The 26,643-nt window shown below is 38.7% G+C and overlaps 3 protein-coding genes across 4 annotated transcripts in view; 1 reads left to right on the plus strand and 2 right to left on the minus strand.

Moving 5' to 3' along the window:
• LOC118809117 (E3 ubiquitin-protein ligase RNF31-like) overlaps nucleotides 1-536 on the minus strand; it is a 28,141-nt gene extending 27,605 nt beyond the window's left edge. The window contains exon 1 of one of the 2 annotated variants that reach the window (XM_036572107.1): nucleotides 341-536. The gene's annotated coding sequence lies outside the window, so the exon portion shown is untranslated. The remainder of the gene's footprint in view (nucleotides 1-340) is intronic. The other variant, XM_036572106.1, reaches the window with a different exon arrangement.
• A 159-nt stretch (nucleotides 537-695) lies between these two features.
• On the plus strand, nucleotides 696-13,462 carry psme2 (proteasome activator subunit 2). Its single transcript, XM_036572108.1, has 11 exons — nucleotides 696-914; nucleotides 3,447-3,479; nucleotides 3,973-4,035; nucleotides 6,930-7,016; nucleotides 7,101-7,140; nucleotides 7,272-7,369; nucleotides 9,054-9,122; nucleotides 11,732-11,799; nucleotides 12,237-12,291; nucleotides 12,788-12,874; nucleotides 13,193-13,462. Exons 1-11 carry the CDS (start codon nucleotides 876-878, stop codon nucleotides 13,271-13,273), a joined length of 720 nt encoding a protein of 239 aa, XP_036428001.1. The 5' UTR covers nucleotides 696-875; the 3' UTR covers nucleotides 13,274-13,462.
• A 2,127-nt stretch (nucleotides 13,463-15,589) lies between these two features.
• Nucleotides 15,590-22,274, minus strand: lsm5 (LSM5 homolog, U6 small nuclear RNA and mRNA degradation associated). The gene is made up of 5 exons (XM_036572109.1): nucleotides 22,171-22,274; nucleotides 20,247-20,342; nucleotides 20,110-20,137; nucleotides 18,250-18,322; nucleotides 15,590-15,814 (listed from the first exon to the last, which is right to left on the minus strand). The coding sequence occupies exons 1-5, from the start codon at nucleotides 22,214-22,216 to the stop codon at nucleotides 15,782-15,784; spliced, it is 276 nt and encodes a 91-aa protein (XP_036428002.1). The 5' UTR covers nucleotides 22,217-22,274; the 3' UTR covers nucleotides 15,590-15,781.
• Between the last annotated feature and the right edge of the window lie 4,369 nt (nucleotides 22,275-26,643).

The following is a 26,643-nucleotide window of genomic DNA, read 5'->3' on the forward strand; positions in this document are numbered from 1 at the left end:
GTCCAATCATAAATATGACATTATACTATATTGTATACTGTATTGTATTATATAACTTTGTTGGACATACAAATGCTAGTTGTTTTACTCTAGTCTTTAATTAAGCACATATACATATAAGACTATTCTGTGTGTGTTGTACTCTTATTATGAGTGCAATATACTGGATGTGGCTGTGACCAAACTTATAATACTTATAAAAACATTATACTAATAATAATAGTACAACATCCGGGTAACGTCTATAGGCTCCTATAGTGTTAAAGGTAAAGGTAGCGTCTCAGGCCCCTTTTACACTTTGACCCTGTTAAGGAAACACAAATCTAACACTACAATTTACCTTCCTAGTCCAGGAATGCTGCTTCCCTGAGTTGTGCCGCCGCTCGTTTCCACCTCGTATCTACGCAGGAATCACTGAATAATTAATAATTCGCTAAATAAACTCGTTTCTGAGCAGAGAGAGCTGAGCTGACTGGATCTCGTCACAGCTTGCAGGAAGTTATAGTTGCTTTCGATTTGTTTCCCTTTTTTTAAGGTGGACTCGGCCTAAACCTCGTTTTAGATTTAGCTTTTATAAAATAAATAGGAAAATAATGATCTCAGATTAAGTTTCAATGTACTGCAATTATACTGAGCAGTCCATTAAGTTTAAAGTAGAAATCATTTTTATGTAAACCAGTAGGTTCAAGGCAGACCACCTTAAGAGGACTCTTTCCTTCGCCACAGCTTTAGACTGGGAGGGATCAGCTTTTTCAGGTGTTGATGAAAGCGAAAGTGTTTCTACAGAAGGACGGAAGAGTGACAGATCAACCTGCTGCTGCTTTTGGACTTAAACTGGCAAATTTATCGATTAAACCAGCCGAAGAGCAGTAAAAATGTCCAAGTTCAAGATAAACCAAGAGAACGCAGTGAAGGTAAGGCTGCATGTGTTCGTAGGTTGATTCATTAGCTGTAACGAACGCCTGTAAGATCAGTAACTGTGGCTAAGAAACAAAGCTGGAGTTAGCTTCTCATTCGGATTTCCCGTTCCACCTTAAATGAGGAGGCGCCAGGATGTAACTGCCGCACCATGTGAGTGTTGCTGCTTCAAGATAAACGGGCTGCTGTAAACATCGAGACAGTGATATCGGTCTAAATGAGCTAATTAAACGAGTTTAGGAAACTGTTTCGAATGTACACGGCGCCGGCTAATCGTTGCCCGAACTAGCAAAATCCGACTCGCAAAACGAATCGGTTCATTTAAACTGATTCATCAGTTCAAATGAAAAAACTTTTTTGTCCCATTTCTAAAAAAAGCTGCTTGTTTAATTCTGAAGAATTAAAACAACAGTCGAATAAATAATATAACATCATAATATTCCTTTGGCACATATTTAGCGCATGCTTTCAAAATGAGCTTAAATGTTCTCTCTGCACCGTTTCCTCTTTCTCTTGCCGTTTACGGACTACATTACTTGGTAGAAGTACTGAGCATCCGATTAACTTACTAAAACGGAATCTCGTCGCAACTGGAGGAGATAAAAATAAACGATAAACAATAAAGCTGACGGTTTTCGAATCAATGAATCGGACATTCGATTCGACAGTTCCTTGAGAATCGGTTCGCTAAGCAGAGTATAACTTGCCATCGTTGCGATGAAGGCTAACGGCTAACGCTGCGCCAGTATGGGCGTTTCTGAATGATTTCTGTGGTAAACGTAGAATGTAAAGTAGTCGAAGTAGACGAATAAGTTAAAGGAGCTAAAGTAGCCCAACTGTTCTCCACAATGACTTGCATATTGTTAAGTTCTGTGCTAGTCGGTTTCACTTTCGTTTAGAGCCGCTCCAACCGAAAATCAAAAATCTTTCCTCGTGTTTTGACTGATTTAAGAGGGTTTTACGTGGAGGTTAAGAGAACCACATTATTACTAAAGCACATAAAGAGCGTTCAGTACCAACTCAGCAATCTCAGCACTTCAAATTTATCAAAAGAGCAAGTTAAGGTCAGGGAGGGGCTGCTTCTGGGGATTTTGGGGGGATTCTGTAAATGGAGAGTCAGGTGCACACTGCACACATACTATCAGGAAGGCTTTGGAAATCATACAAAGAGACTTTGCAGTACTTATTATGTTTGTTATGATATCATGTGCCATTATTAAAGTTACTCTGTACAAATTAAAGAGAAAAACAAGGGGAATTCCACCAGTTGTTCAAAATGTCTGAATAATTCAGTCCTTAATATGTAGACAGATTAATTCAGGGCGTTTTGACGTGAAATAGTTCATTTTAGAGAATCTTACAGACTGATTTCTTTACAGTGGTGGTGATAGGAACCAGGGGTCAACACAAATATAGCCATTTTATTTATTATTCAAAACCACCAGTGAACCTCTGTGTGCCTTCTGGGTTTTTTGTACATTGTACAGTATTGATGATGGTAAAATAGTCAGAAATTTCAAAGAATACATTTTCTTTGGGGACTGTTTTACCTTACAATGCCTTGCATATATTTATACCCCTCTGCCATGGATGGGTTAAACTAAATGGATTAAAATACATTTTTAACCAAAACTTTATCACAAAACAATTATGAAACACTGTGACAGGCAGCGTATATCTAACCATTTCATGGAATAGCTCTCTGTGAGGGAGCTTTCAGAGGTGGACGTCTGGTTCCTATCACCACCACTGTGAACAATTCTGGCTCTGTAAATTTCTCGAAAACAACATTTCACACCAAACCATTCTGAATGACTTTGTTTCAACCATTTAATTGTGTTGTATTTTTGAAAAAATCAGGTTCCCCTTTTAAGTAATAAAGGCCATCACGAGCCACCAACACAGCTTTAATGTGCATTTTACAGATTGTACATGTCTCTGGAACAGTACTGGAGGGATGGAACACCACTTATAAAATATATTACTTTTTTAAGATATTGTTTTTTATGATGTTGGTGGTAGGGGGCACTCCATATGGTGTGATGGTCCAAAATCTCCAATATGTAATTGGTCTGAGATCTGCTGATGGTGAAGACCATAGTATATGATTTACATCACTTTCATACTTATCAAACCATTTAGTAACCCTGCATGCCCTGTGGATGAGGCACTGTCATCCTGGAAGAGACCATTCCCATCAGCATAACAGATTTTGCAAAGATACAACAGATATTGCAAGATATATCACAGTTGCAATATGATACTGTAATATAATACTGTCTGTGTTGTGCAGCTCTGCATTGCAGAACATTTACTGGATGCACTAAATACAATAAAGCCCAGGGCAAGCACGCCATACTACAATAACAAGGCCTTGGGCACGACCTCCAACACTACATATGCCTAACTCTGTATCTTTATTAAATGTTTGGCTCAGGATAAATACAATTACAAGCTAGTCTGTCCATTACAAAGTAAATAAGCAGGTCACTTGACTTATGGCTAATTCCTATGCTTTTTTTATCCAGGTTGACAACTTCCGCACAGCACTGTATCAGCAGGTAAGGTTTCAAGAAAACAGATTTAGTTTGGACTTACTTTAAAAATATTTGTCCTTAATGAAGGACAGCATCCGTAAGGCTACATAACATTTATAAAGGCTTATTCCAACAAGTGTCAGTTATTATAAAGCGCACTTTTGTCCATTTTGATTTCATTTCACCTCAGTAAGTGTTGCATTTGACGCTTGTTGATATAAGCCTTTATAAATGCCTGCATAGCTTTATGTCAGGCTTATGTTGGTGTCTTATAGCATTATGAACGCTGGCCTTCAGTGAAGTGTTACCAAATTAGTAACCTAGCTGCCTTAATGTTGATTTCATTGTATATTAGTAAGTGAACAAAGTGTGTCATTTCTTTCGTTTTAAGTTAATAAAATTAGCATTTTACTTTTTTAGTTAAACGTCACTTGTATGCATATTCATTCAAATATGTTAAAACTGATCATTCTTGTAAATAGCCATTCGTTTGAGTTGTGGTTGTCTTTTTCTGTAGGCTGAAGACCTTTTCTCGAACCACATTCCTCTGAAGATCTCTCAGCTGGACAACCTGCTCCAGGTAAACACTGCAGTTCACTGACAAAAACACTGAATAATAATATACAGTACAATATATACTGGCAGTCAAAAAGAACTGCTCAGATGCACAAACACTGAGTTGCCAAATAGTTAGATACTCCTGCCATGTACCTGTGAGGTTCGTCTGCCTTATGGGAGCGTTAGGTATATAATTACAGACTGTAGCTTGTTGTTGTCCTCCATCTTCCCCAGGGGTCACCACTATCAAGCAGGAGCTTGGCTGATTCCACTTGTTTGATCTGTTGGTCTGTGTCTTCAAACAGTTGATTAGGTTTAGAAAGTCTGATCCTGCTTGGCAGGAATGAAAACTTGCAGCCAGGTCAGTTTCAGACCACAGACTCGGAAACTGTCTCTGCATCTCTGATATTCAAACTTGTGGTCCATATGCAACCCAGCAGTGTTTAAAAACTCCAGCAACTCACTTGTACACCAGTGTCACTGCTGTGCTCAGAATGATCCATATAACATCTGATCAGCAGCAGTCCAGTGCTGATGGATCAACCACTGTGGGCAGCAGCGAAGAACGCACTTGAAAAGTATTATCAAAGCATGAAAAAATCAAGACATTAAAATTTTATGATTCTATTTTTTCTGACATCTGATAAGTTAGAAAAGACAAAATAAAATTTAAAACATTTAAAAAAATACTATCAAAAACTGCATACAGTTATTTTTATTCAACTTACTATACTAAGTTGCACTGAAGTTGCCCTTACATTGTGTTACAATTCATGATGAGTGGACCGACAGAAAAGTTCCAAAATTGCTTGAAAAAAAAGTTAAGAAATTTTTTACTTCTTTAAAGTTACCAAGTTGGAGATCCGAGGTTTTGCTCTGACAGCAACAGTAAGCTCTTTTTGTAATCAAAGATGCAGTTGGTCAGTGTTTGTAAGTGCTAACCAAATCCACAATATACTCAGAAAAGCATATTGTGACATGTTGTGATGTAACACGATACTAGCAATAGCAATCCAGTACTTATATCCAGCACAAATTGATCTATACTCTGTCATGCTACTGTAAAACTGTAAAAACAGTCTGTTTACAAATACAGAACAACACACTTTATTACAGAGGTGACAAAAACACGGCCTATAGGCCAGGCCCAGCCTGATTATAGTTCTTATCCAGCCTGCCAGGTTCTAAAGGAAAATCACCTTTTGGATTCCAGTTGACTGTTTGCATTAACAAATGCGCAATCAGACGTTTTAGGTTAGACTTGCTACAGGATCAGATTGGTTCTTTTTTTCCTCTGATATCTGATCCAGCACTTTCTGCTGATGTTGGACTGATACAGACAGGTTTGGGTGCCCCTAGTCATATGCCATGTTTTGTTTTCTAAGTAAAATTAAGTGAACATGTCCTCTACAGAGAACACACTTCTGCACACTTTAATAAACAGGTATTGTTTATTTGCTTAATTGAACATCTTGGAAAAAATTAAACATAAAATGTGGCCTGTGCAAAACTTATGGCACATTTAAATGCCATATTTAAGGCTACATTCACGTTACAAGCCGCATTGCTCAAATCCGATCTCTCTGACAGGATGGTTCACACTCATTTAGGTAAGTGATTCAAATCTGTCATTAATGTGAACGAACTGGCGTCCTGAAATGACCTGCATGCGCACATCCTACTCAGTAACATCACATGAATGAATCAGCTAACAAACTAACAAGCAGAACGAGCTTCGCTGAGAAGATAATTAACTCTGATCAGCTCTCGGCTTCATTATTAGGCTACGTTCACATTACCAGTTGGCACAAATCAGATTTTTTGCCCTAATGTGACTCAGATCTGATGTTTTCAGGGCTGTGTGCACGCGCAAATCTGATCTTTTCAAATCCGACCTGAGCCACTTTCATATGTGGTCCTAGATCGGATACGATTCATGGCCATGCGACCTTAATGTGACGCTCAGATCGGAATTCATGTGCTTTTTTTCCACTGTGCATGCGCCATCATTCAGCGTTACCATGGCAGCCGCGCTGAACAGACATTAAAGCCTGTAAACGGTAGAAAAGCGACACATCTCACCTTTTTCTCCTTCGTCTCACTCTAATAATGAACAGCTGAGAGCTGATCAGAGTTAATTATCTCCACAGTGAAGCTCGTTCTGCTCGTTAGTTTGTACTGATGGTGTACGTGATTCATTTACGTGACATTACTGAGTAGGATGTGCGCATGCAGGTCATTTCAGGACGCTGGTTCGTTCACATTGATGACAGATTTGAATCACATACCTAAACTAGTGTGAACCATCGTGTCAGAGAGATTGGATTTGAGCAAAAAATTGGATTTAAGCAATGAGGCTTGTAATGTGGACGTAGCCTTAGAGTGAGATGAAAGCAAAAAAGGTTAGACGTGTTGCTTTTCCACCGTTTACAGTCTTTAACTTCTGTTCAGCGCGGCTGCCATGGTAACGCTGAATGATGGCGCAGGTGCAGTGGAGAAAAATCACACAAATTCCGATCCGAGCTTCTCATTAAGGTCGCATGGCCACGAATTGGATACATATCCTATCTAGGACCACATATGAAAGTGGCTCAGGTCGGATTTGAAAAGATCAGATTTGCGTGTCCACACAGCCCTGAAAACATCAGATCTGAGTCACAGTAGGGCAGAAAAATCGGATTTGTGCCACTTTAACCTGGTAATGTGAACGTAGCCTAAGTGTGTTCCCTTACTGACTGGGGGTTCTCAAACTTCTGCAGATGGCTGTAAATGGCCTTTCTTTTGTACTTCGGTTAAGCCAACAGTGCATTAACTATTTCAGTGAGACAGTCTATAACTATATAACTATATAACTGACCAGGTCAATGATTAAACATGGATCTAATTCTTCTTCATTGTAATCTATTCACTGTTTAGTCTGATGAATTCTGCGTTTCTGACCTTACCACTCTGCACGCCCCGCTGGACATCCCTATCCCTGACCCCCCTCCACCAGAGGATGAGGTCGGTATACACTTATCTGATCAGGGAAATAAATTTAAATGGTACAAACCCTTTATAACTGATGTCAGCGTTTGATCCTCACAGGAAATGGAGACAGATAAGAATGAAGAAGAGAAGAAGAAACGTAAATCTCTCTTTCTTATCTGCACTTTAAACACTGATACTCCTTAATCACTTTAACTTCATGTTGAATCGTTTAATTCTTTATTAGTTCGTATACATTTTCACTTTTATCTTTCTCATCTTTCTCCACAGCTCCTAAATGTGGATTCATCAAAGGAAACGAGAAAATCATTAAGTTGCTGGATATTGTTAAACCAGAAATTACCAGTCTGAAGGAGACCATCATTACAGTAAGTGATGCTGTAAAATGTGATGTCACACTTTCTTTTTTTCATAAATGCATCTTTATGTGCATTTATTAACATGGGAAACTGTAGGGGCTGCAGGTGGACCCCTTGTTTTAATAGCAATATGCCTACTTGTATTCTGCAGCCATGCTGCAGTAGTCTATGGAGTGAGAATAAATAAATAAACTGGGCCTTGAAAGCGGCATTTAATATGTTTTAATGTTCACAGTTCCTTCAAATTACAGTTCTTTAGCAAGCAGCTTGTTGCTACGTCAGAGTAACGAGCTCCGCTCACTCGATGCACAGCCGGCAGTTTGTTTTCCAGCTCCACACAGAACAACTGACAGTTTGGGAATTTAGTGTAGTCTCATCTTCAGAGTCTGACCAAATCGGCTGTCGGTCAAATGTAATCTTAAACGTGTCCATTTTCTGTTTGTGGCAAAGTAAGAAGTAAATCGTTCAATTAATCATTGACTCTAATGCTGATCGCATGGAGCACCGAGTGAAATGATGAAATAAGAACCTGTTTTTGTTTAAACTGAGGGGCTGAAAACGTATTTTCACAACTAGAACTAGGCTGATCAGCTAGCCAACACGCCAAAATATAGCTAACATGCTAAACAATGTTAATATCACAGGCTTGAATTAAAGCACTTACAAAAAACGGCAGTATAAAAGTCTAAAGAATGTCACCTGAATGTCCTACACGCTTCAACTGTCCGTGTTTCAGTCAGAAGTAGCATCAAACCCAGGCTGAATCCCAAACGGCTCCATACTCCCTAGTTAAATAGTGAGCTGTGTAAAATTTAGAAATTCTAGCTTCTGCTGTCAAATAGTGAACTGCTTGACCATTTTGATCTTGACCATTCATGACCATTTAGCGTTATTTTGCTTTGTTGGTGCAGGAGTCAGTATTTAAATTCCTACACAACTAAGGGCGCTATGTAGGGAGCAGGGAGCCGTTTGAGATTTAGCCCCATTATGAGAAAAGTGACGCCGTCAGACTGGCAGAAGACTCGCGGTGGTAATTTGGTGACCAAAAAGTACCTATAAACTGAAAGTATTTGCATTAAACAGTGCTGTGTTACATATGTTCACTGTTATACGAAAAAAAAAAATCATGAAATGTCTGCATTGTACAGTGATTGGCAACCGAACGTTCTTCTCCACATTCAGCGGTCAGTGGCTGCTTAGCAACGATGCTGTACTCTAACGGAACTATATTTCTGAATAATTATCTAAAACATTGTGTGTTTTAATATATTTTATGTTGGCGCTATTTTATAAAAGCAATAAGCCACTCGAGGCAGTGGATTACTCTAAATTTTATCACGAGGAAGGGAGTTTTAGGCACTCCGCTTCACATATGTATTTTTTTTTTGGCACATACTCCAGAGCTTCAGTATCAAGATCATCACTGAAAGCTGCTGTAAAGTCACTTTGTGTTGTGGTAATGAAACTCTGTGCTCTCAGACGAGAGTGTAAGACTATCTAACTTACCCAGATGAACTGATGTTCAGTTTACAGTATATTATCTTAATATATTATAATGTACAGTATAAACAGTGAACTCACAAACTCCTGTAACTTCTCCCACAAACAAGAATTCACAGACAAAAATGTATGCGTGGTGTTTACTAGGGCTACTAAATTATTTTACCTCATCTTTATTTACCCTTTCGTACAGGTTGCCTGCTGGATTTCACATCTAATTCCCAAAATAGAAGATGGAAATGACTTTGGAGTCGCCGTCCAGGTGTGTTTACAAAACCTTCCAACCTCTTAGAGCCTGTTTAATATAGCCACTTCATGAGTGTCAAGCTAATCGGATCCGATCTTGAAAAGTGAGTATAAATGGGGCCAAGATGCACTGGAGAAGAATTGCTATACAAACTCTCGGAGACTTAAGGAGAAGATCTGAGATGGAGACACAACTGAGCCAAGTGGAATCATAACCATTTTTTCAAGACATATGCAATCCTAACTCCTCCCATGTAGAACTACGTCAGTAAGGAAACTGAGGTACGGCCTGGAGAAGATAAAAGAACCTGCAGTCCATTGCAAATGAAATCAGATGTTCAGTGAAGCTAGTTTGCCAGTAATTTAGCAAAAAATGACAGTTCTTCAAGGGTTCTTTAGTAAAGACAGTGGTTCTATACACAACCATGAACACTCAAAGAAAACTTAAATTACATGGGGTAATCGTTCTTCAGTTTGATGGAGAACGTGTTGCATATGGTTACATACTGGTAACAGTAACAGTAGCAAAACCCTTTTTGGTGCTATATAGTACCATTTTCAAATAGGTTCTAGAACTATATACAACACATTCTTCATCAATCTGAAGAACGATTTCAGCATGGAAAGGACTTTTTAAACATGCAAATGGTTCTTTGAGTGTTTACGGTTATATATAGAAGTATTATGGAACCCTTGAAGAACATCTTTGTAGCAGTGTAGTGTAATCACAGGCAGCAAAAACAGCTGCATCCAACAGCTCCTGATGCCTGAACAGCTAAAAATAATAATATAAATATATTTCTAGTTTTTTGCACAGGAATTTTTAGAAAGGAAAAGAACCAAAAAAATGAAAACATATCAGTATTTTATATCAGTATTTATATCCGTTTTTTTATATCAGTATTTATATCCGTTTTTCTACAGCTAATCACTTGTAGGCAGTAGTACACTAGCATTATGGCGACTCAGTACTGATTGGATTGCTAGCATTATGGCTACTGAGAGCTGATTAGTTGGCTAGCATTACATCTGCAACAACCAAGTGCTAATTCATTGGCTATTGTTATGGCTGCTGAGCGCTGATTGTTCAAAGTCCACACTGTAGTGACACGAACAGTTTGCAGTTACTCAATCTAGATTACAGTAATGCGGCTCAATGACAAAGCAAATGGATATGACCTCCCACCTGAACATCATCTTCTGTGCCATGTTGGTCAGACAGCTTTAAACAAACCCCTCCGCTCTGACTGGTCTTAGCCTGTATCTCAAGGAATTTTGGGTAAGAGGCCCCTGCTGAGTGCACATTGATGTGGTCCTCACCAAAGGCCACGCTGAGGGTGCACAGACAAAACCCGGAAATGAAAATGCCACATGCAAATCAGGTTTCTGTCTGTGGAACTGAGATGCATTTAAATGTACACCAAACATAAAGAGAATGTGGATAAATCTTACAGTGCCCTCGAAAGTATTAGCCCCCTGCTGATTTCCTCTAGTTTTTGCATATTTGTCTCACTAAATGGTTTCAGATCCTCATACAAAATGTAATATAAGACATTGAGAACATAAGGGAAAAGTTTTATCTCCTATGTGAAACAGTAATTGCCCCCCCCACACCCCCCCACCCCAAATCTATTGTGCCACCTTTAGCTGACACAGCTGCAACCAAACTCTTCCTATAACTGGAGATCATTCTTTCTCATCATTGTGGAGAATTGCATTAATTCTGCTGCACTGGAGGCCTTTTGAGCACCAAATTTAAGTTGAGTTCAAGTTTCTTTTGAGCCAATCAGATGTTGGACTTGCCCTTGTGCTTTGGACTGTTGCCTTGCTTCATAACCCAATTGCGCTTGAGCTTCAGATTACGGACCAATGACCGGACATTCTCTTGCAGGATTTTCTGGTAGAGATCAGTTACGGAAAGTCCCCCAAGTCCTAAAGCAGCAAAGCATCCCACACCATCACACTGCCCCAGTTTTGACAGCTGGAATGATGTTCTTGTTGTGAAATGCTGTTAGTGTTGTGGCAGATGTAACAGGACTTATGTCTTCCAAAAAGCCCCACTTTCGACTCATCGGTCCACAGAACGTTATTCTAAAAGCCTTGGGGGTCACAAGAGTGTTTCTGGCAAATGTGAGATGAGCCTTTATGCTTTCCAGCTTCTATTTAAGGGATGCTTATAGTCAGCAGGGCTGGTGGTAATCTGGTCTGTGTGTGTGGATTTTTCCCAGTTAGCAACTGGTTAACTGGTTCATTGAGTAAAAAATACTTTTTGAGTGTTGGGTAACTTTTTCCCTTCAAGAAATTAAACGACCATTTAAAAATGGTATTTGTGTTTAGGTTCAGGCTCAGATCTGAAACAATTAAGTGCGACAAATTTGCAAAGGAAGGAGGGGGGCAAGCACTGGCTCACAGCACTGTATCTGGACATTACTGAATACAGGGCACATGAACTTACTAAGTGTAAACAGCCTCTCTGTTACTGTTCAGCCATTTACAAACACAATCATGAGACACTTGAAGAGGAAAAAAAAAGAAAAAAGAAAGCTTTATTTTAGAAATGCTTGTAAATGGAAAACTGGCTTTATATTTTACTGTGAATTGTAATTTTTGTGACACATCTTTCAGGAGAAAATCCTCGAGAGAATTGCTGCTGTGAAGACTAAAGTGGAGGGCTTTCAGACCAACATTAACAAGTACATCCCTCAAATCATCTCAAGTATCCACTTAACTAGAGCTTTTTAAGCTGTCTATGAGCAGTGATAGACAAAGTACAGCATATTATTTGAGTGAGTTCTGCTTGACTTAAAGCACAAAACAACTAGCTTTTAAATGTATTTTGTCCAACACTGACCAAAGTCACTCATCTCAGAATAGTATCTATATAAGTGGTCACCAACTCTGGTCCTGGAGATCTACCTGCAGAGTCTAATTCCAACCAGCTCCAGCTATTTGACTTCTACAGAATCCATGACACCATTGATTGGTTGGACCTCAGTGCATTAGTATTAGGTAAAAAGAGGTTGATACCAAAGTCTGCAGGAAAGTAGCTCTCCAGGAGGAGTGTTGGTGACCTCTTGACCTATATCCTCTTTCCTGTTCATCACTGTGGTTTTGATGATTTTCTCTGTAGGTATTTCTCAGAGCGAGGAGATGCAGTGGCTAAAGCCTCTAAAGAGACTCATGTGGTGAGAGAAAAAGGCTTTATAATCATGCTTACACTGTGTAGTGGTCATATCAAAGCAACAGCTTGGCAATGGTACATTACACTGTTATCTATAAAAAAAAGACAAAAATACTGACAGAATTCAGGCATTACGAGATCTGCTGCTACTGTTTTGGCGATGCTACATACTTTTGTCCATTCTTAGAGATAGCAGTATGTCATACACCGTCAGAAACCACATAAGCAAGTGTATTTGTGATCACTGAATAACATGGTTTGAGACAAGTATGTGATTTAGGCATGCAGCGTCTCAATTATTATCTTTCATTGCTTGTTAGCTAAATAAACTCCAGTGCTAAACTAAGTGGTGTAAATTCAAGGAAAATTGTGTATATTTTTGGTAAATTGTGTAAAAATGTTGATATATTTTTATAAAAAATGGTAAAAAGTTCTAATAATTTTAGTAATTTTGTTTTCTTCACTGCTCTCTGCTAATCGTGCTCTTTATTTTGCCACAGATGGATTACCGTGCACTAGTCCATGAGAAGGATGAAGCTACCTTCTCTGAAATCAGAGTGATTGTGCTAGATATCCGTGGATTCTACGTGAGTTAAATTTGCTTATTAAACCATGCACAGCAGCTTATTATACAGTTTAATCTTTTTTTTTTACATTTTAAAATAACATCAATTTTATCTTGGCCAATAAAGAAAAAATAGGACATACTAAATATTGTATATATTGAATAGTACTGTAATTGATTCTGATATTCCAGAATTAAAGCAGTTAAATTGACACCTAAAAACTTAAACTAGCACATTTTTTTCACTTCTAAATGAATGCAGTATGTTAGATGTTCATTTTTCTTTTTAAGAGAATATTCCTGCCGATAAATCCTCAGTGCATGTTGTGCTCGTTTGTAGGCGGAGCTGTATGACATCATCAGTAAGAACCTGGAGAAAGTGACCAATCCTAAAGGAGAAGAGAAGCCATCCATGTACTGAGACAGACAGACAGCAGACTTTTCCTTTTTCTTTCTTTCTTTTTATTTTTTAAAATTTCAAAACAGTAGGTTTACAGGTTTGTATCTGGATTTGCAATTTTAACCAGAATAGCTGCAGTCAGTTTTTACTGGGTTCTTACGCTCTCAAATAAATCACCCAAATAAATCATCCTTTATGCTGTACATTAAACAGTGACTCAGTCCTCATTTGATTGATGTTTCTGCCACTGTGCAGCTTTTAAGTGTAAATCAGGTAGTAATTTTCTCAGAGGAGGAACTCGCACATCTAGCCATGGAGGCTGTGAAAGTGTACATTATATGGCCAAAAGTATGTGGACACTCCTTCTAATTATTTAGCTCAGGCGTTTCAGCATTTCAACATCACTGCAAACAAAGGTGTAAAATCAAGCATCTAGCCATGCAATCTCCATAGACGTTGTCAGTAGAATGGGACATACTAAAGAGCTCAGTAACTTCAAATGTGGCGCTATCTAAGACAGGGGTATTTAATCCAAATTCAATAAGGTCCATTTAGAGAAAACCTCAAGTACCGGTCCAGAACATCATAATGTCTAACTTGCATAATGATTTAGTGCCGTACACTGTTTACTGAAGTAGCCTAGTAGTTATACCAACATCTTATGTAGTCAACAACTGAATGTCAAATCAAATAAAGTAGAATTCAGTAATATTTCAACATTTATTGTCAGTCTTCTCTTTTTAGAGTCATGTAAAATAACTTCCCTCTGGCTCACTTTCTTCTCCGACTGCTGTTTCTCGCCTCGTCCCTCCTTCGTGTTCATCAGTCACTCAAGTCTCAGTGCTCATCGTAATACACAGATCTGATTGGCTGAGTATCGTCACGTGTGATATTTACAACGCATGTGATTAGTCTGTGAGTTTCCTGGGCCACTAAAGCGGTACTGTGATGACTAGAAATGTTACGCAGATTAAAATGGGAACACTCCGTCAAAATTAAACAATTCCTAATAGTTTATCGGTTATAGGTCTAGGTCCGCATAGGACAGCGTCTGGTCTAAGATATCACCTTTGCCAGAAGTCAGTTTGTGAAATTTCTGCCCTCCTAGATCTGCTCCAGTCAGCTTTAAGTGCTATTACAGTAAAACAGAAGGATCTAGGAAAAACAAGAGCTGAGACATGACCTGGTGACTATGCAAACTCAGAGTGGGGCTACCGAGTCCTGAAGCTCACAGTACATAAAATCACATGCTCTGTGGTATCACTCGCTACAGAGTCCCAAACTGCCTCGTGAAGCAACATCAACACAAGAAACGGGTGTCAGGAGCTTCATGAAATGGGTTTCCATGGCCGAGCAGCTGCACACAAGCCTAAGCTCATTATGCGCAATGCTAAGTGACAGCTTGAGTGGTGTAAAGCACACCACCACTGGACTCTGGAGCAGTGGAAACGTGTTCTCTGGAGTGAGGAATCACGTTTCACTATCTAGGTTCACTGGATGAAATATGAAAGGGATAGCTTGTAAGAAATCAACATGATAGCTGTATTGTAAAAACTTATCTGCTTGAATAAAAAAAAAATCTTCTTGAGGGACATCGAAGACATAAGAAGAAAAATTTGATTTACATTATAACGGCTTTCAGTTTCGGGTTTATAGGTCTCCTCCCAGTCAAGGAGCCTGGTCTTATACAACCGGAAATAAATGCCCGGCCTTGTTGCCAGTACAGCTGCCAAGTTGAAGGTTTTATACGGACTTTACTCCTCACTGGAGGAAGTAAAGCATCTACTACACTCCAATAATATTCAGAGAGGCTTCAAGTTTGAATCTTTACTGAAGGAATCAACATCCAGAGTAAGATTGTTACCTGAATGCTTGTTACAAGCGTCAAAGTCTGTTTACACTGGAGTGCTGCTATATAATGCAGATATATGCTACATTAGCTTGGTGTCAATGTATATTGGCCATTGGGGCTAGCAAAAAATAGAATCACCTTAGTGGTAGCAAACAGAAACAAAAGTCACTTACAAGGTGAATTACAAGATTCACGTAATGGCAAACACCAAATATAAACAATATCAAACATATAGTGTCAATAATATCTGCTCTGCTGCAGCTACTGTTGAACTCTGCACTGCCACAATGGCCACACCTCTAATCAGCCAATGGCAGCAGTGTTCATTAGCATACAAAATCACCACCCAGAATACAACCTTTTCTTCAAAGGACAGGGTAAAACATCAATAAAATGTCTTATTGAAACTCATTAAAAGAACATAAAGGCCGTCCTCAGATATTTCAACATACTTTAAAATCTTTACACAGAAACCATGGACACAATTTCTTTCTTTCGTATTTAATTATAACAAAAACTCAATTATTCAGCAGTCATTTCTCGATACTGCTAACAGGGTTTAAGGTACATTACAACTCAGGACAACACCTCTTACAAAAGAAGAGAAACACAGAAAAGAGGGAAACTGAAAGGCAGGTATGAAGAAAGAAAAATTCAGGATGTTCATCCAAATCGTCTTATACTTCCGGTCCTTCTCCTCCTGGGATTAACTACATTGAAGAGAGAAAAAAAACTGCATGAACACCAAACAAACAGGTTTAAATGATTCATTTAGCATTCAAAGCAATCAACTGATGTAAACACAGCCAAAGTCCTTATAGGAGAGTCTGTTCACTCTGTGGCCATCTTTGCAACGCCGCCGGGCAGTTATTTCCAGCCATACAAGACCAGACTCCTCTCTCTTTGAAAGGGTACAGACCAAAAAACTAAACTGAAGGCCAAATTACTGTTTCAAAAACAACATGAAATCACTGAAAATCTGACAAAAACCTCATGAATAGTTTGCAGTGTTTGGGTCAGTAATGCATGAAAATGTGTTTTTTGGGTTGTTCTGGCTGCAGCGCTTGCACAGATCTCCCAATTTGCTGATTAACCAGCAAGCTGATTGGCTCTTTTTATTGAAGGGCAGGACTTTCTCCACAGACAGATGCCATGCTGACTGTTATGCATTTTCACATTCATAGTTCAACCAGTAACCAGTCTCCTCCTTTACAATGTCTCTGGCACAGCACAATTATTACTCTTTTATATGTCACTATTAATAAATTATCACATCTAGCAAAGCCAAAGGGCTTTTTGGGTGATTACTGAGTGCCAGTGTCAGCAATGTCAGCCTAGTAGCTCCAGTTCTAAACTAAATAAGCAAACTTACTCCAAACATGCCTTAGCTGATCTACAACATCTAGAGTAAGTAGAAAATTAGGTACATTTGAGCACAAACAGATGAGCCACCGTGAGACAACACATGCAAGGTACATTATTTTATTTTTTTTTTATTAATTAATTACAAACCCATTTCATTATTTTCCCTCCACATCCTTTCAGATGCCCCATACCTTCTTGACAAAACAATTACCATAAATAGAACATTTAGAACAGAATGCGTTTTTGCGAGTATCGCCAGGAGGACATTTTAAACCTTTGGGTAACTGGCTGTTTACGAAATTCTGTCCTTCCCCAAGTTACTGTTGCTATGCCCATCAAACTGTCAGCTCAGGCCACTTGGTATCCGTAACACACGAGGAGCTCACTAAACTGTGAAAAACTGAACAATGAACTGTTGTTCTGAGGCTCTGCCTCTCCACAACATTTTAATCTAATCAAAATTAATACTACTACTATTACTACTACTAATAATAAATCATTTTAAAAAATCATTAGAAAGTCAATCTCAACAGCACTCATTCAGAAAATCCTGTTTTCGGCATGCGACTCATCTCCCCTTTACAGCAGGGTGGCTGTGACTGAATTCTAGCTTGTCTAATCACAATGTAAGTCACGTTCACCAAAATAGAGTTAACAGCTTATGAAAGTTCTGAGCTTATAAAGTTTATGAAAATCAGCTACGTCTCGAGAATTTATCCTCGGTTGTTCAAGGCACTTTAGTGAAACGACGCTCTGGACAACTTCATTGCCATTACTGTGGTGTTTTGATGCTGCATTAAAACTACACTGACATTCTTTACAAAATCAGAACAACAGGCACTACATTAATCTGACAGAACTCAATGCGAAACAATCCCAGAGTGGGATTTTGGGAGAGTCAGGAGAATTCCTGGTGGGCTGACAGTATTTGGAGCCGATTACCGCGAGCTGAGTCTAAGCACAGAAATGCTCAGACAAACTGTTACATCCAAGTGAATATTTGTAGTAATTTAGTATTTAAACCAGCAGGTCTCACATCAAGCGGTGGTACAGCCTGGTTTTACTGCCTGTAACTGCGCCTACACTGGATAGAGATTAGATGAAGCTGAAGTTAGCTTCTTATTCTCATTACCCGTTCCACCTTAAATGATGTAGCAGCCACATTCAGTTGCCTCTATGTGTGCTACCAAGTAACTGCTACACTTTTTTACATGAAACAGAAATAACCACATTAAATTCAGCATGAAGGTGTGAATGTGGTACTGGCTCATACAACAGCTCTCTATGGAGTTTATCAGTTTATTTTTTTGCGTTAGCAGTGTGCAATTTTCAAATTGAATCATCTGAAGCAGCGAGAAGAACTGCAAAAAGACAAGGTGGCACCAAGAAGACAAGAACGAAAAAGCTACTTAAGGAGGATGAGGACATATCCGAGCAGGTAGGCAGTGAAAAATGCAGACCTTAACTTAGTTAGTTGGCATTCGTTTGTAGCACATTGCCTGTCATGATTAAGTCGAATTCAAGACAAAAGCTTTGATTGGCCACTTTGGTTATCTCAGTATAGCATATAAATGAATACATATGAGGAAGAAATAAGGTGAAAATGTGCAGTTAGAATAAGTACATTTAGAGTTTAGGGTGGGCTGGCCTGCGTCACGTAATGCCTGGTATGAAAACAAGTCCCACTGGCCCTGATGTGAAATGTGTGAAAATCTGTGAAACATTTATTAAGTAAAAAATGTAAATATAAAAATGCTTTCTAAATCAATGATTCCCTTACCATGGTTATGTTGTTTCCATTGAGCAGAATCTGATCCAGTTTGGTTATTCTTCTTCCCTCTGGCGTAATCTCACTACAAAAACACACAGATATAAGACAAGACTACACTGTTAGAAATAAAGGTTCTGGGCAGGTACATTTTTTGTTCATGAAGGTACAAACAATGTTAATGTACCTTAAAAAGGTACAACACTGGTTTTAAGGTCCAATTGTGTACCTTAAATAAGTTTTTCCAGGTAAATTCAATGGATTATGGTACACTTATGTTTCCTGACTAATGGCACTAAGATGTACCCTTGAGGGTACTACTCCAGCGACCGTTTCATACCTTTATTTCTGAAAGTGTACACTGGGTATCATTTAAGATTTTTCAGTACCAACACCTTGACCTTGGCATCAATTCCTAAATTACTGCTTTTCAAAATTTGGGTTGGTTTAACGTAAGATGCTCTGTTAAACTGCTTGAGAAACTTATTGAGTCTGAATTACGTACAAGTCTTTAGTGTTTAATGCTGCTAAAAGCCACCTCATGGAAAGTTATTACCTGAAATGATTATGAATACACTGCTTCATGCCTGACACTGTTTTATAATAAAATTTAGATAAGATTTTGGCCTAAAATGTTGTTTTTTTAAACTTTTGTTTCAGATTCATCACCATTTTACCATTATCAACATCTCATATAAAACTCCATTAGACATGTCTAGGTTCATTGGTGGGTTTGGGTAGTAAATCTGTGCTGTAGACATCGTGACTCCAACTTACTATCACCACCACTGTAAAGAAATCTAAGCCTGTAACACACCTGCTTGTTTCTACACTCTTTGTCCATTTTATCAGCTCCAATTACCGTACAGGAGCACTTTGTAGTTCTACAATTACAGACTGTAGTCCATCTGTTTCTCTGCATACTTTGCCTACTTTTACTTTGTTTTTCAGTGGTCAGGACCCCCACAGGACCACCACAGAGCAGGCATTATTTAGGTTGATCATTCTCAGCACTGCAGTGACACTGACGTGGTGGTGGTGTGTTAGTGTGTGTTGCGCTGGCCTGAGTGGATCAGACACAGCAGTGCTGCTGGAGTTTTTAAACACCTCAGTGTCACTGCTGGACTGAGAATAGTCCACCAACCAAAAATATCCAGCCAACAGCGTCCTGTGACCACTGATGAAGGGCTAGAGGATGACCAACACAAACTGTGCAGCAGCAGATGAGCTATCATCTCTGACTTTACATCTACAAGGTGGACTGACAAGGTAGGAGTGTCTAATAGAGTGGACAGTGAGTGGACACAGTGTTTAAAAACTCCAGCAGCACTGCTGTGTCTGATCCTCTCATACCAGCGCAACACACACTAATGTGCCACCTCCATGTCAGTGTTACTGCAGTGCTGAGAATGACCCACCACCCAAATAGTACCTGCTCTGTGAGGGTCCATGGGGACCCTGACCACTGAAGAACAGGGTAAAAGGGGGCTAACAAAGTATGCAGAGAAACAGATGGACTACAGTCTGTAATTGTAGAGCTATAAAGTGCACCTATAAGGTAAGTGGAGCTGATAAAAAAGGTTTTCCAGAGAGGAAAGAATGGATGTGCAGCACACACTCAGACTGTGTGATGTCAAGTTTTTGACTAGTTAAGTGGTATTTTGAAGGTTCTTTAGTTCTTTAGGTTTTTAGGGTTGAGGAGACTGACTGCTTTGGTACTATAATGTTGTGTTGAACAACAGCTTTTATTCTACTCTATGGTATTTAAATAAGTCACTCAGTACAGTAAGTGTAGAGAATGTTGATACCCAGTCCTGCTTTAGAGTATTCATGTGTAACTTGCAAAAAGGTAATAAAGAGAAATGTACTTACAATTCTGTCACATCCTCAAGCACCATGTCTGATTACATGGATAAAGGAAAGTACAGTGAAGAATTCAGCCTGGGAGGAACATTAGTGCTGCTGCAAATGCAGGACAGTGCAGAACATGGAAAACTCTCAAAGGATACTGACAAAGTCATCGAAACCCAGTAAGGTACCCACGATTTCTTTGTCGTTTTTCATGACGATGTGAATCCGGGAGCCGATGCATTTGTCCACCAGCTCTGAAACATAAAATTAAAGAGCAGAGTGTGTTATTGGGTTTAACAACTTAACTGCTTACTCAAACCCAAAGGAAATGTTCAGTTGTCTATATTTAGCAGCCTGCTTTATTAAAAGATTGTGCAATACCTCTGTACATTCACAGCACACTGAAAGCAGAAAGTGTACATTAATGCCATTAATTTACAGAAGTTCACAAGTAAACAACATAAAAGATCACATAGGTATTCACCCCATTTCTGTAAACCCTCTAAATTAGTTCTGGTGCAATCAACGGCCATCAGAAAGCACAATTAGTTGAATGGAATTTGCCTATTTGTCATTAAAATTTCATGTGATCACAATACAAATACACTTGTTTCTAGAAGGTGAACATACCTACACTAGCAGCATCATGAACACTAAGGAAAGCAAGTCCAGGACAAAGTTTTATAGAAGTGTCAATCATGGTTTGGTTATAAAAAAAAATTACTTTTAACACCATGTGGAGGACTTTTAAATCCACGAAAAGAATATTTCACAGCTGCAAATCTGCCCAGAAAAGGCAGTCAAAAGTTAGTGACCGGATCAAGAGGCCAATGGTAACTTTGAAGAAGCTGGACAGCTCCACAGCTTAGATGGTAGAAACTGTTCACAGGACAACCATAGTCCAGTACAGATAAAATTCTGATTGGAGTTGCTGGGGACTCAGCAAACATGTAGAAAAATGCTTCTCTGGACTGAGGAGATCTTAAAGGGGGTTTCTGGCCTTGTTACGTTTGGCCCTGCTCATCACCCTGAGATCACCACCCCCACAGTAAAACATGGTGGTGGCAGCTTCATGTTGTGGGAATGTTTCTCCTCAGCAGGGACTGGGAAACTGAACAGGGTTGAGGGGAAGATGGATGAGGCCAAAAACAAGGACGTTCTCAAAGAGAACCTGATCCATTCTACTTGAGGGCACATGAGAACGTATACACACAACTTTAACTTCAACGGACACTCACTTTAAATACATAACAAGAAATGTAGCCCTGCTTTCCCTGCTCCCGTAACATCCTTTTAAAGGGGAATTCCACCAATTTTTCAAAATTGTTGCATAACACTGTCATTGTGATGTAAACAAAATAATCAAAATAGTTGGACACAAAATGGTTCACTGCAGAGAAAGTTACAGATTCAGATTACATCTTTACAGTGGTGGGATGGGAACCAAGGGTTGCCAAGTCTACAAAACAAATAAAACTATTTTACCTACTATCCAAAACCACCAGTGAACCTACACGTGTCTTCAGAGTATATATATGTAATGTTTATCATGGTAAAACAGTGGAAAATCTGAAAAAAGTTTATTTGTGAGAGTTATTTTGCCTTAAAACGCCCTGCATGCGTCCCTGGATTAAAGTAAACCACTGTCTCCGACATCAGGCAACATATTCATAAGCATTTCGTGTACTAACTTTCTTTGAGGGAGCTTTTTAGAGGTGAACGTTTGGTTCCCATCACCGCCACTGTGAACATTTCTGACTCAGTACGTTTGTCTAGAACGAAGCATTTCACATCAACCCACTGTAAATGACTCTGTTTACATCTCAACCACTGAATTATGCAGAAATTTTGGGAAATTGGCGGAACTCCCCTTCAAGCAGTCCTCTTTTATGAACACGAAAGTGTAACTAAACTCAGAGAGACTAACAGACAGCAGCATGTTTCTCTCTCAGACGCTCACCAACGTGTAGCTATAGAGCAGAAACACAACAGAACCACAGCATAAACTCTTACAAGTCACCGTTACCGGTATGTTGTGACTGTATTTAAATCACTGTTATGTTTTTAATATTTATATCATACCGAGTGGAAGCAGCTGAGAGGGATTTGAAGCCGGTGTTGCCGCCATTTTGCAAACTGCACTGCACCGGAGCTAATATGCAGGTAAAGCGCAGAGCTGCGCCATCTGCTGGCTGTTTTTTTAAACACTTTGAATCGCCATTCATTTCGCCATAGGGAATTTTTTGAAAACGCATTAAAAATCACTCAAAGCTGGAACGCTTGTGAAAACAGCCATTTTACGACCATATAAGCACAGTACCAATTAATGCAGTATAACTGCAGAACATTTTGCTGGATAGCGTGACTGTAGCGATCAAAGTACAATTGAACTACAAAACCCATGACCCAGTTCCGGCGCCGCTTCGTGGCAGTGTGTGATAGTGATGTCATCCGCGCGCCAGATTTTGTAGTCCGTTTTGGGGAAACACTCGTTAAAACTGTGTTTCAATCTTTTACTGACAATTAATCTTCTGAAACACTGATATAGTGTTAAATATAATTGAATGTGGGGTTGATGCGGCGTATTATGCTGTATAAAGTGTAATGTGCAGCACCTCCAAGTCATTGAGAACCTATGTGTTGAGCGAAAACGGCAGGGGGCGATCTGCCCATTTTGCTTCACTTTTGTGCGGCTTCTTCTTATATGGGAGACAGTGGATCATAAAGTACGTGTTCGCAGCGCCCCCTGCTGTACAACCAGCTCAAAGAAAGAGGGGAAAAGAGAGGAAAAGAAAAACGAAGGGGTAAAAGAAACATTCCCAGCAACCATTTCTTCTGTTATCCCTCTACCCAGCAGCCCCCTAAGACACCGGTCCCTCACTTAATGCTATATTCGTATAGGGATCTTAGTAAAGTCAAAACATTATTATAATTTACTATAGAATACTACACAATTATTATAGATGGCTATAAGACAGGACTACATGAATATTATACAGAGGTGAAAATGTGTTATTATTGGAGCATTATATAGCACCAGAGACATATTATAGTTTCTTATAGTAAACAGTACTGCACACCCTTCATTTACTCCCTTTTCACTCCCATTGTTCAGCATGAGAAGTTTTTTTTTGATAATGTCAAATATTTTTCAAGTAATAATTTTAATAATTTAATCATAACAAGTCATGTTATGCTGTATGGCTCATTCTGGGTGTGTGTGCCTGTGTGAACGTGACTATGTGCCTGTGTGCCAAGCAGGCCCGATTGTGTGAAAACTGGGGCCTGGAGAAGCACCTACACACAGAGATGCTGTTTGTACTATATACTATTAAGAATGTGTTTGTAATCACATTAATGGTTGATTTGATTCCATAGTTAATCACACTTTGCTGTGCTGGTCCTCTCTCTCTGTGCATGTAGGCCTCTGTGTGTGTGTGTGTGTACATGCAAGGCCTCTCTGTATGTTCTTGGGCTTTGTCATATGTTTCAACCCGGCCTGGGAAAAGCTGCTCAGTACCATCTTGAACATAAACTGAAACTATGATAGGGCCACTTGGCCATTGTTTAGGAGCCTTGGCCTGCACACACGCACACACACACACACAGAGAGACCTAGTTTGGACCATAACTTTATTTTTTACCCATTTCATGTACAAAACATATATTTTTACACACTTCATTGCTAGTCACAATTAGGTATAACCTGTTTAGTCATAAATAAGGCATAATCAATAGATCCTAACTTATTTTGTACTCTCTTGATCAATCAAAACATGTAAAAGATGGATATGTTAATTGATGTGATATGATGTAATCAAGACCAAGTGTGTTTTTTATAATGGTATAATGGTATAATAATGAAATGCAATAGCTTAAGGCTATATAATTAAATGCAATAGCCTAAGGCTGGTGATTATTATTTTATGTACTGGTATATTAATAAATTGAAATGAACTGAAATGGCTGATGAAGGATGACATAGCACTTCTAGAAAAACAAAAAAAACAAAGGTGTTAGTCACAGAGGGCCGAGGCTGAGTGAAGAAACAATGTGTATGTGAAAGGTACAAAGACGTTGCGGTTGTAAAAGAATCCAGTTTAGTCAGAGTTGCATGTGACTGTAAGACAGATCAGGTGAGATGAGGTAATGGGGGTGGGTACCCCCTCCAGATCTACAGAACTACATAGAACTACAAACTACATCCAGAACTACAAAGTGCACCTATATAGTAAGTGGAGCTGATAAAATGGACAATGAGTGTAGAAACAAGGAGGTGGTCATAATATTATGCCTGATCGGTGTATGGTTCTATATAGCACCAAAATGGGTTCTTCTTTTGTAACAAGCTTGACATTGTAACAATAGAAGAACGCTTTTCAAAAAGGTTCTATATAGCACCATCTCCATCAACCTGAAAAACCCTTTCATGATGCAAAGAACTCTTTAATCACACAAAGCGCTCTTTGAGTGTGCATGGTTCCATATAGAACCATATTCATTACTGAAGAACAACCTTTTTAAGAGTGACAGATCTTTTTTGTAAGGGTTAAAAGGCTTTAGACTGATACTAGACATAAAAAGTAAGGAAAACTCGTTTCACTACACCCAATGAAGTCACGCTTTTTTATTTCCTTTATAAAAGATTTTAAAACTACAGCATATGTCTGGAAAATTATGTAAACTTCATTTCAGTGGGAGCAGTACATTCACATACATTATACACTTTTAAATATATTACTTGAAATACAATTATAAACATTACATATCTGATTTCCAATGCGATGTTAAAGCACAAAAAACAAGAAACAAACAAAAAAGGACATACAATCACTCCCAAACAACAGTAGAATCAGGATGAAGTTAAATACAGTTCTGACAATAAATATTATAATGAGGATCTAACATGTTTAGAATCATATATAATTCTGAACAGCATGCTGGAACAAATCACCATGGAAATTCATATTTCTAGAAAGCTGGAAATGCAGATATGTTTATACAGCATAGCTAAAGTATGTTTATTCATCTCCTGTGCAGCTTTAAGGAAGATAAAAGTCATTCATCAAAATAAAGTTTTAAAAAAGTATTATTCATTCATTTAATAGAAGGAACTCTATGGTGGGTAAATACTGAACATTGCCAAAAATAAACACCATCTGCATAATCTTACATTAATTCATTACTGAAAAATCTCTGAATCTCTGGACAGAGCGGAAAGTGACTGAAGGAAATGAATGAATAAATTTGTTCATCACAAACAGAGGAAACAAAAAGGACACAATGGATTAAAATCTCGCAAAAGCCAGTATTTTATGGTGTAGTATAGTTACTGTGATGTTAGTTCTGAGCACAAATTAGGAAAAAATCTAATGTTTTGTGGTTATTTCTGCTGTGTTAGGTGAGCAAAAGCTCTGACGACGTAAAATCTTATGGGCATCTGGACCTCTAAACAATGAAATAAATAAATACATTTAAAAAATCCCCTTTACACAGTGAATAACAACACGATTTGGTGTCTCCAACACATAAGACACACTACCTTAAAGGGGTATTACACGTATTTTTCAACATTTCTGTGTCTATCAGTTGTTGAGATGTAAACAAAGTCATTCAGAGTGGTGTGATGTTAAATGGTTCATTGTAGAGAAACTTACAGGCTCTGATTTCTTTACAGTGGTGAGGATGGGAACCAGGGGTCGTGATGTTGACAACGCAAATATAGCCATTTTATTTACTTTACTATGCAAAACCTCAAGTGATCCTACAAGGTTTTATATGTAATGCTGATTATGGTAAAGTAGTGATAAATCTGATAAATTTGTTTTGTTTTATCTCAAAACTATCTTAAACATTCGTCTTGGACACGAGGCAACATATTCATAACCGTTCCCTGTAACAACTTAGTGAGGGAGCTTTCAGTGGCATTAAGACGTCTGGTTCCTATCACCACCACTGTGAACAATTCTGACTCAGAATTTCACATTAAGCCGCACTTAATGACTTTGCTTACATGTTAAACATTTAATAATGTAGAAATCAGTGGAACCTCTCTTTAACAATTTGCTGCAGAGTGTTTGGCCTCATGAAACACACCAGAACTCATCAGTTGATTAGCAAAGCCTTAAGGAGGTTCAGAAGAGGGGAAATGCTAATCTCTGTAGAGCTGTGGCTTGAAAGGAACCCAGTTTGACACCCCTGTTCATATATATGTTCTAGCCCATATTATGTAGTTTATTTTATATATAAAATGATAGGTTGATCTGTATTATCCCTCATTTAAAAACATCGTCCAGACTGAAACACTCCCCATAAAGTCTATGTGAATGGGCGGAGCTAAACTGCTGTAGGCTTAGTAGGCTGATATTTGTAAATGCTACATGCATATATAAAAACAGGCTGTTTTTTTGCAGTTTAGTTTCCAATATATGGGCTGGAATGACTGCAGAGTGAAGGGTTTTAAAACTTTAACAATATTAACATACTACTCCAAACTCTTTCATTAAAAAAGGGAGGGAAAATTCAGTTTTCCGGACCCATTCTTTTTTTTTTTTC

Source organism: Colossoma macropomum, unplaced genomic scaffold (assembly GCF_904425465.1).
Source record: "Colossoma macropomum unplaced genomic scaffold, Colossoma_macropomum, whole genome shotgun sequence".
Taxonomy (NCBI): domain Eukaryota; kingdom Metazoa; phylum Chordata; class Actinopteri; order Characiformes; family Serrasalmidae; genus Colossoma; species Colossoma macropomum.

Excerpts from the sequence above, each read along its gene's own strand:
- psme2 (XM_036572108.1), top strand. The coding sequence starts at position 876 with ATGTCCAAGTTCAAGATAAACCAAGAGAACGCAGTGAAG. Across the intron at positions 3,480-3,972 it reads GCACAGCACTGTATCAGCAG|GCTGAAGACCTTTTCTCGAA; the intron begins GTAAGGTTTCAA and ends CTTTTTCTGTAG. Across the intron at positions 12,875-13,192 it reads TAGATATCCGTGGATTCTAC|GCGGAGCTGTATGACATCAT; the intron begins GTGAGTTAAATT and ends GCTCGTTTGTAG.
- lsm5 (XM_036572109.1), bottom strand. The coding sequence starts at position 22,216 with ATGGCGGCAACACCGGCTTCAAATCCCTCTCAGCTGCTTCCACTCG. Across the intron at positions 20,343-22,170 it reads CTCTCAGCTGCTTCCACTCG|AGCTGGTGGACAAATGCATC; the intron begins GTATGATATAAA and ends TTTATGTTTCAG. Across the intron at positions 15,815-18,249 it reads ATGGAAACAACATAACCATG|TTAATCCCAGGAGGAGAAGG; the intron begins GTAAGGGAATCA and ends TCTTCAATGTAG.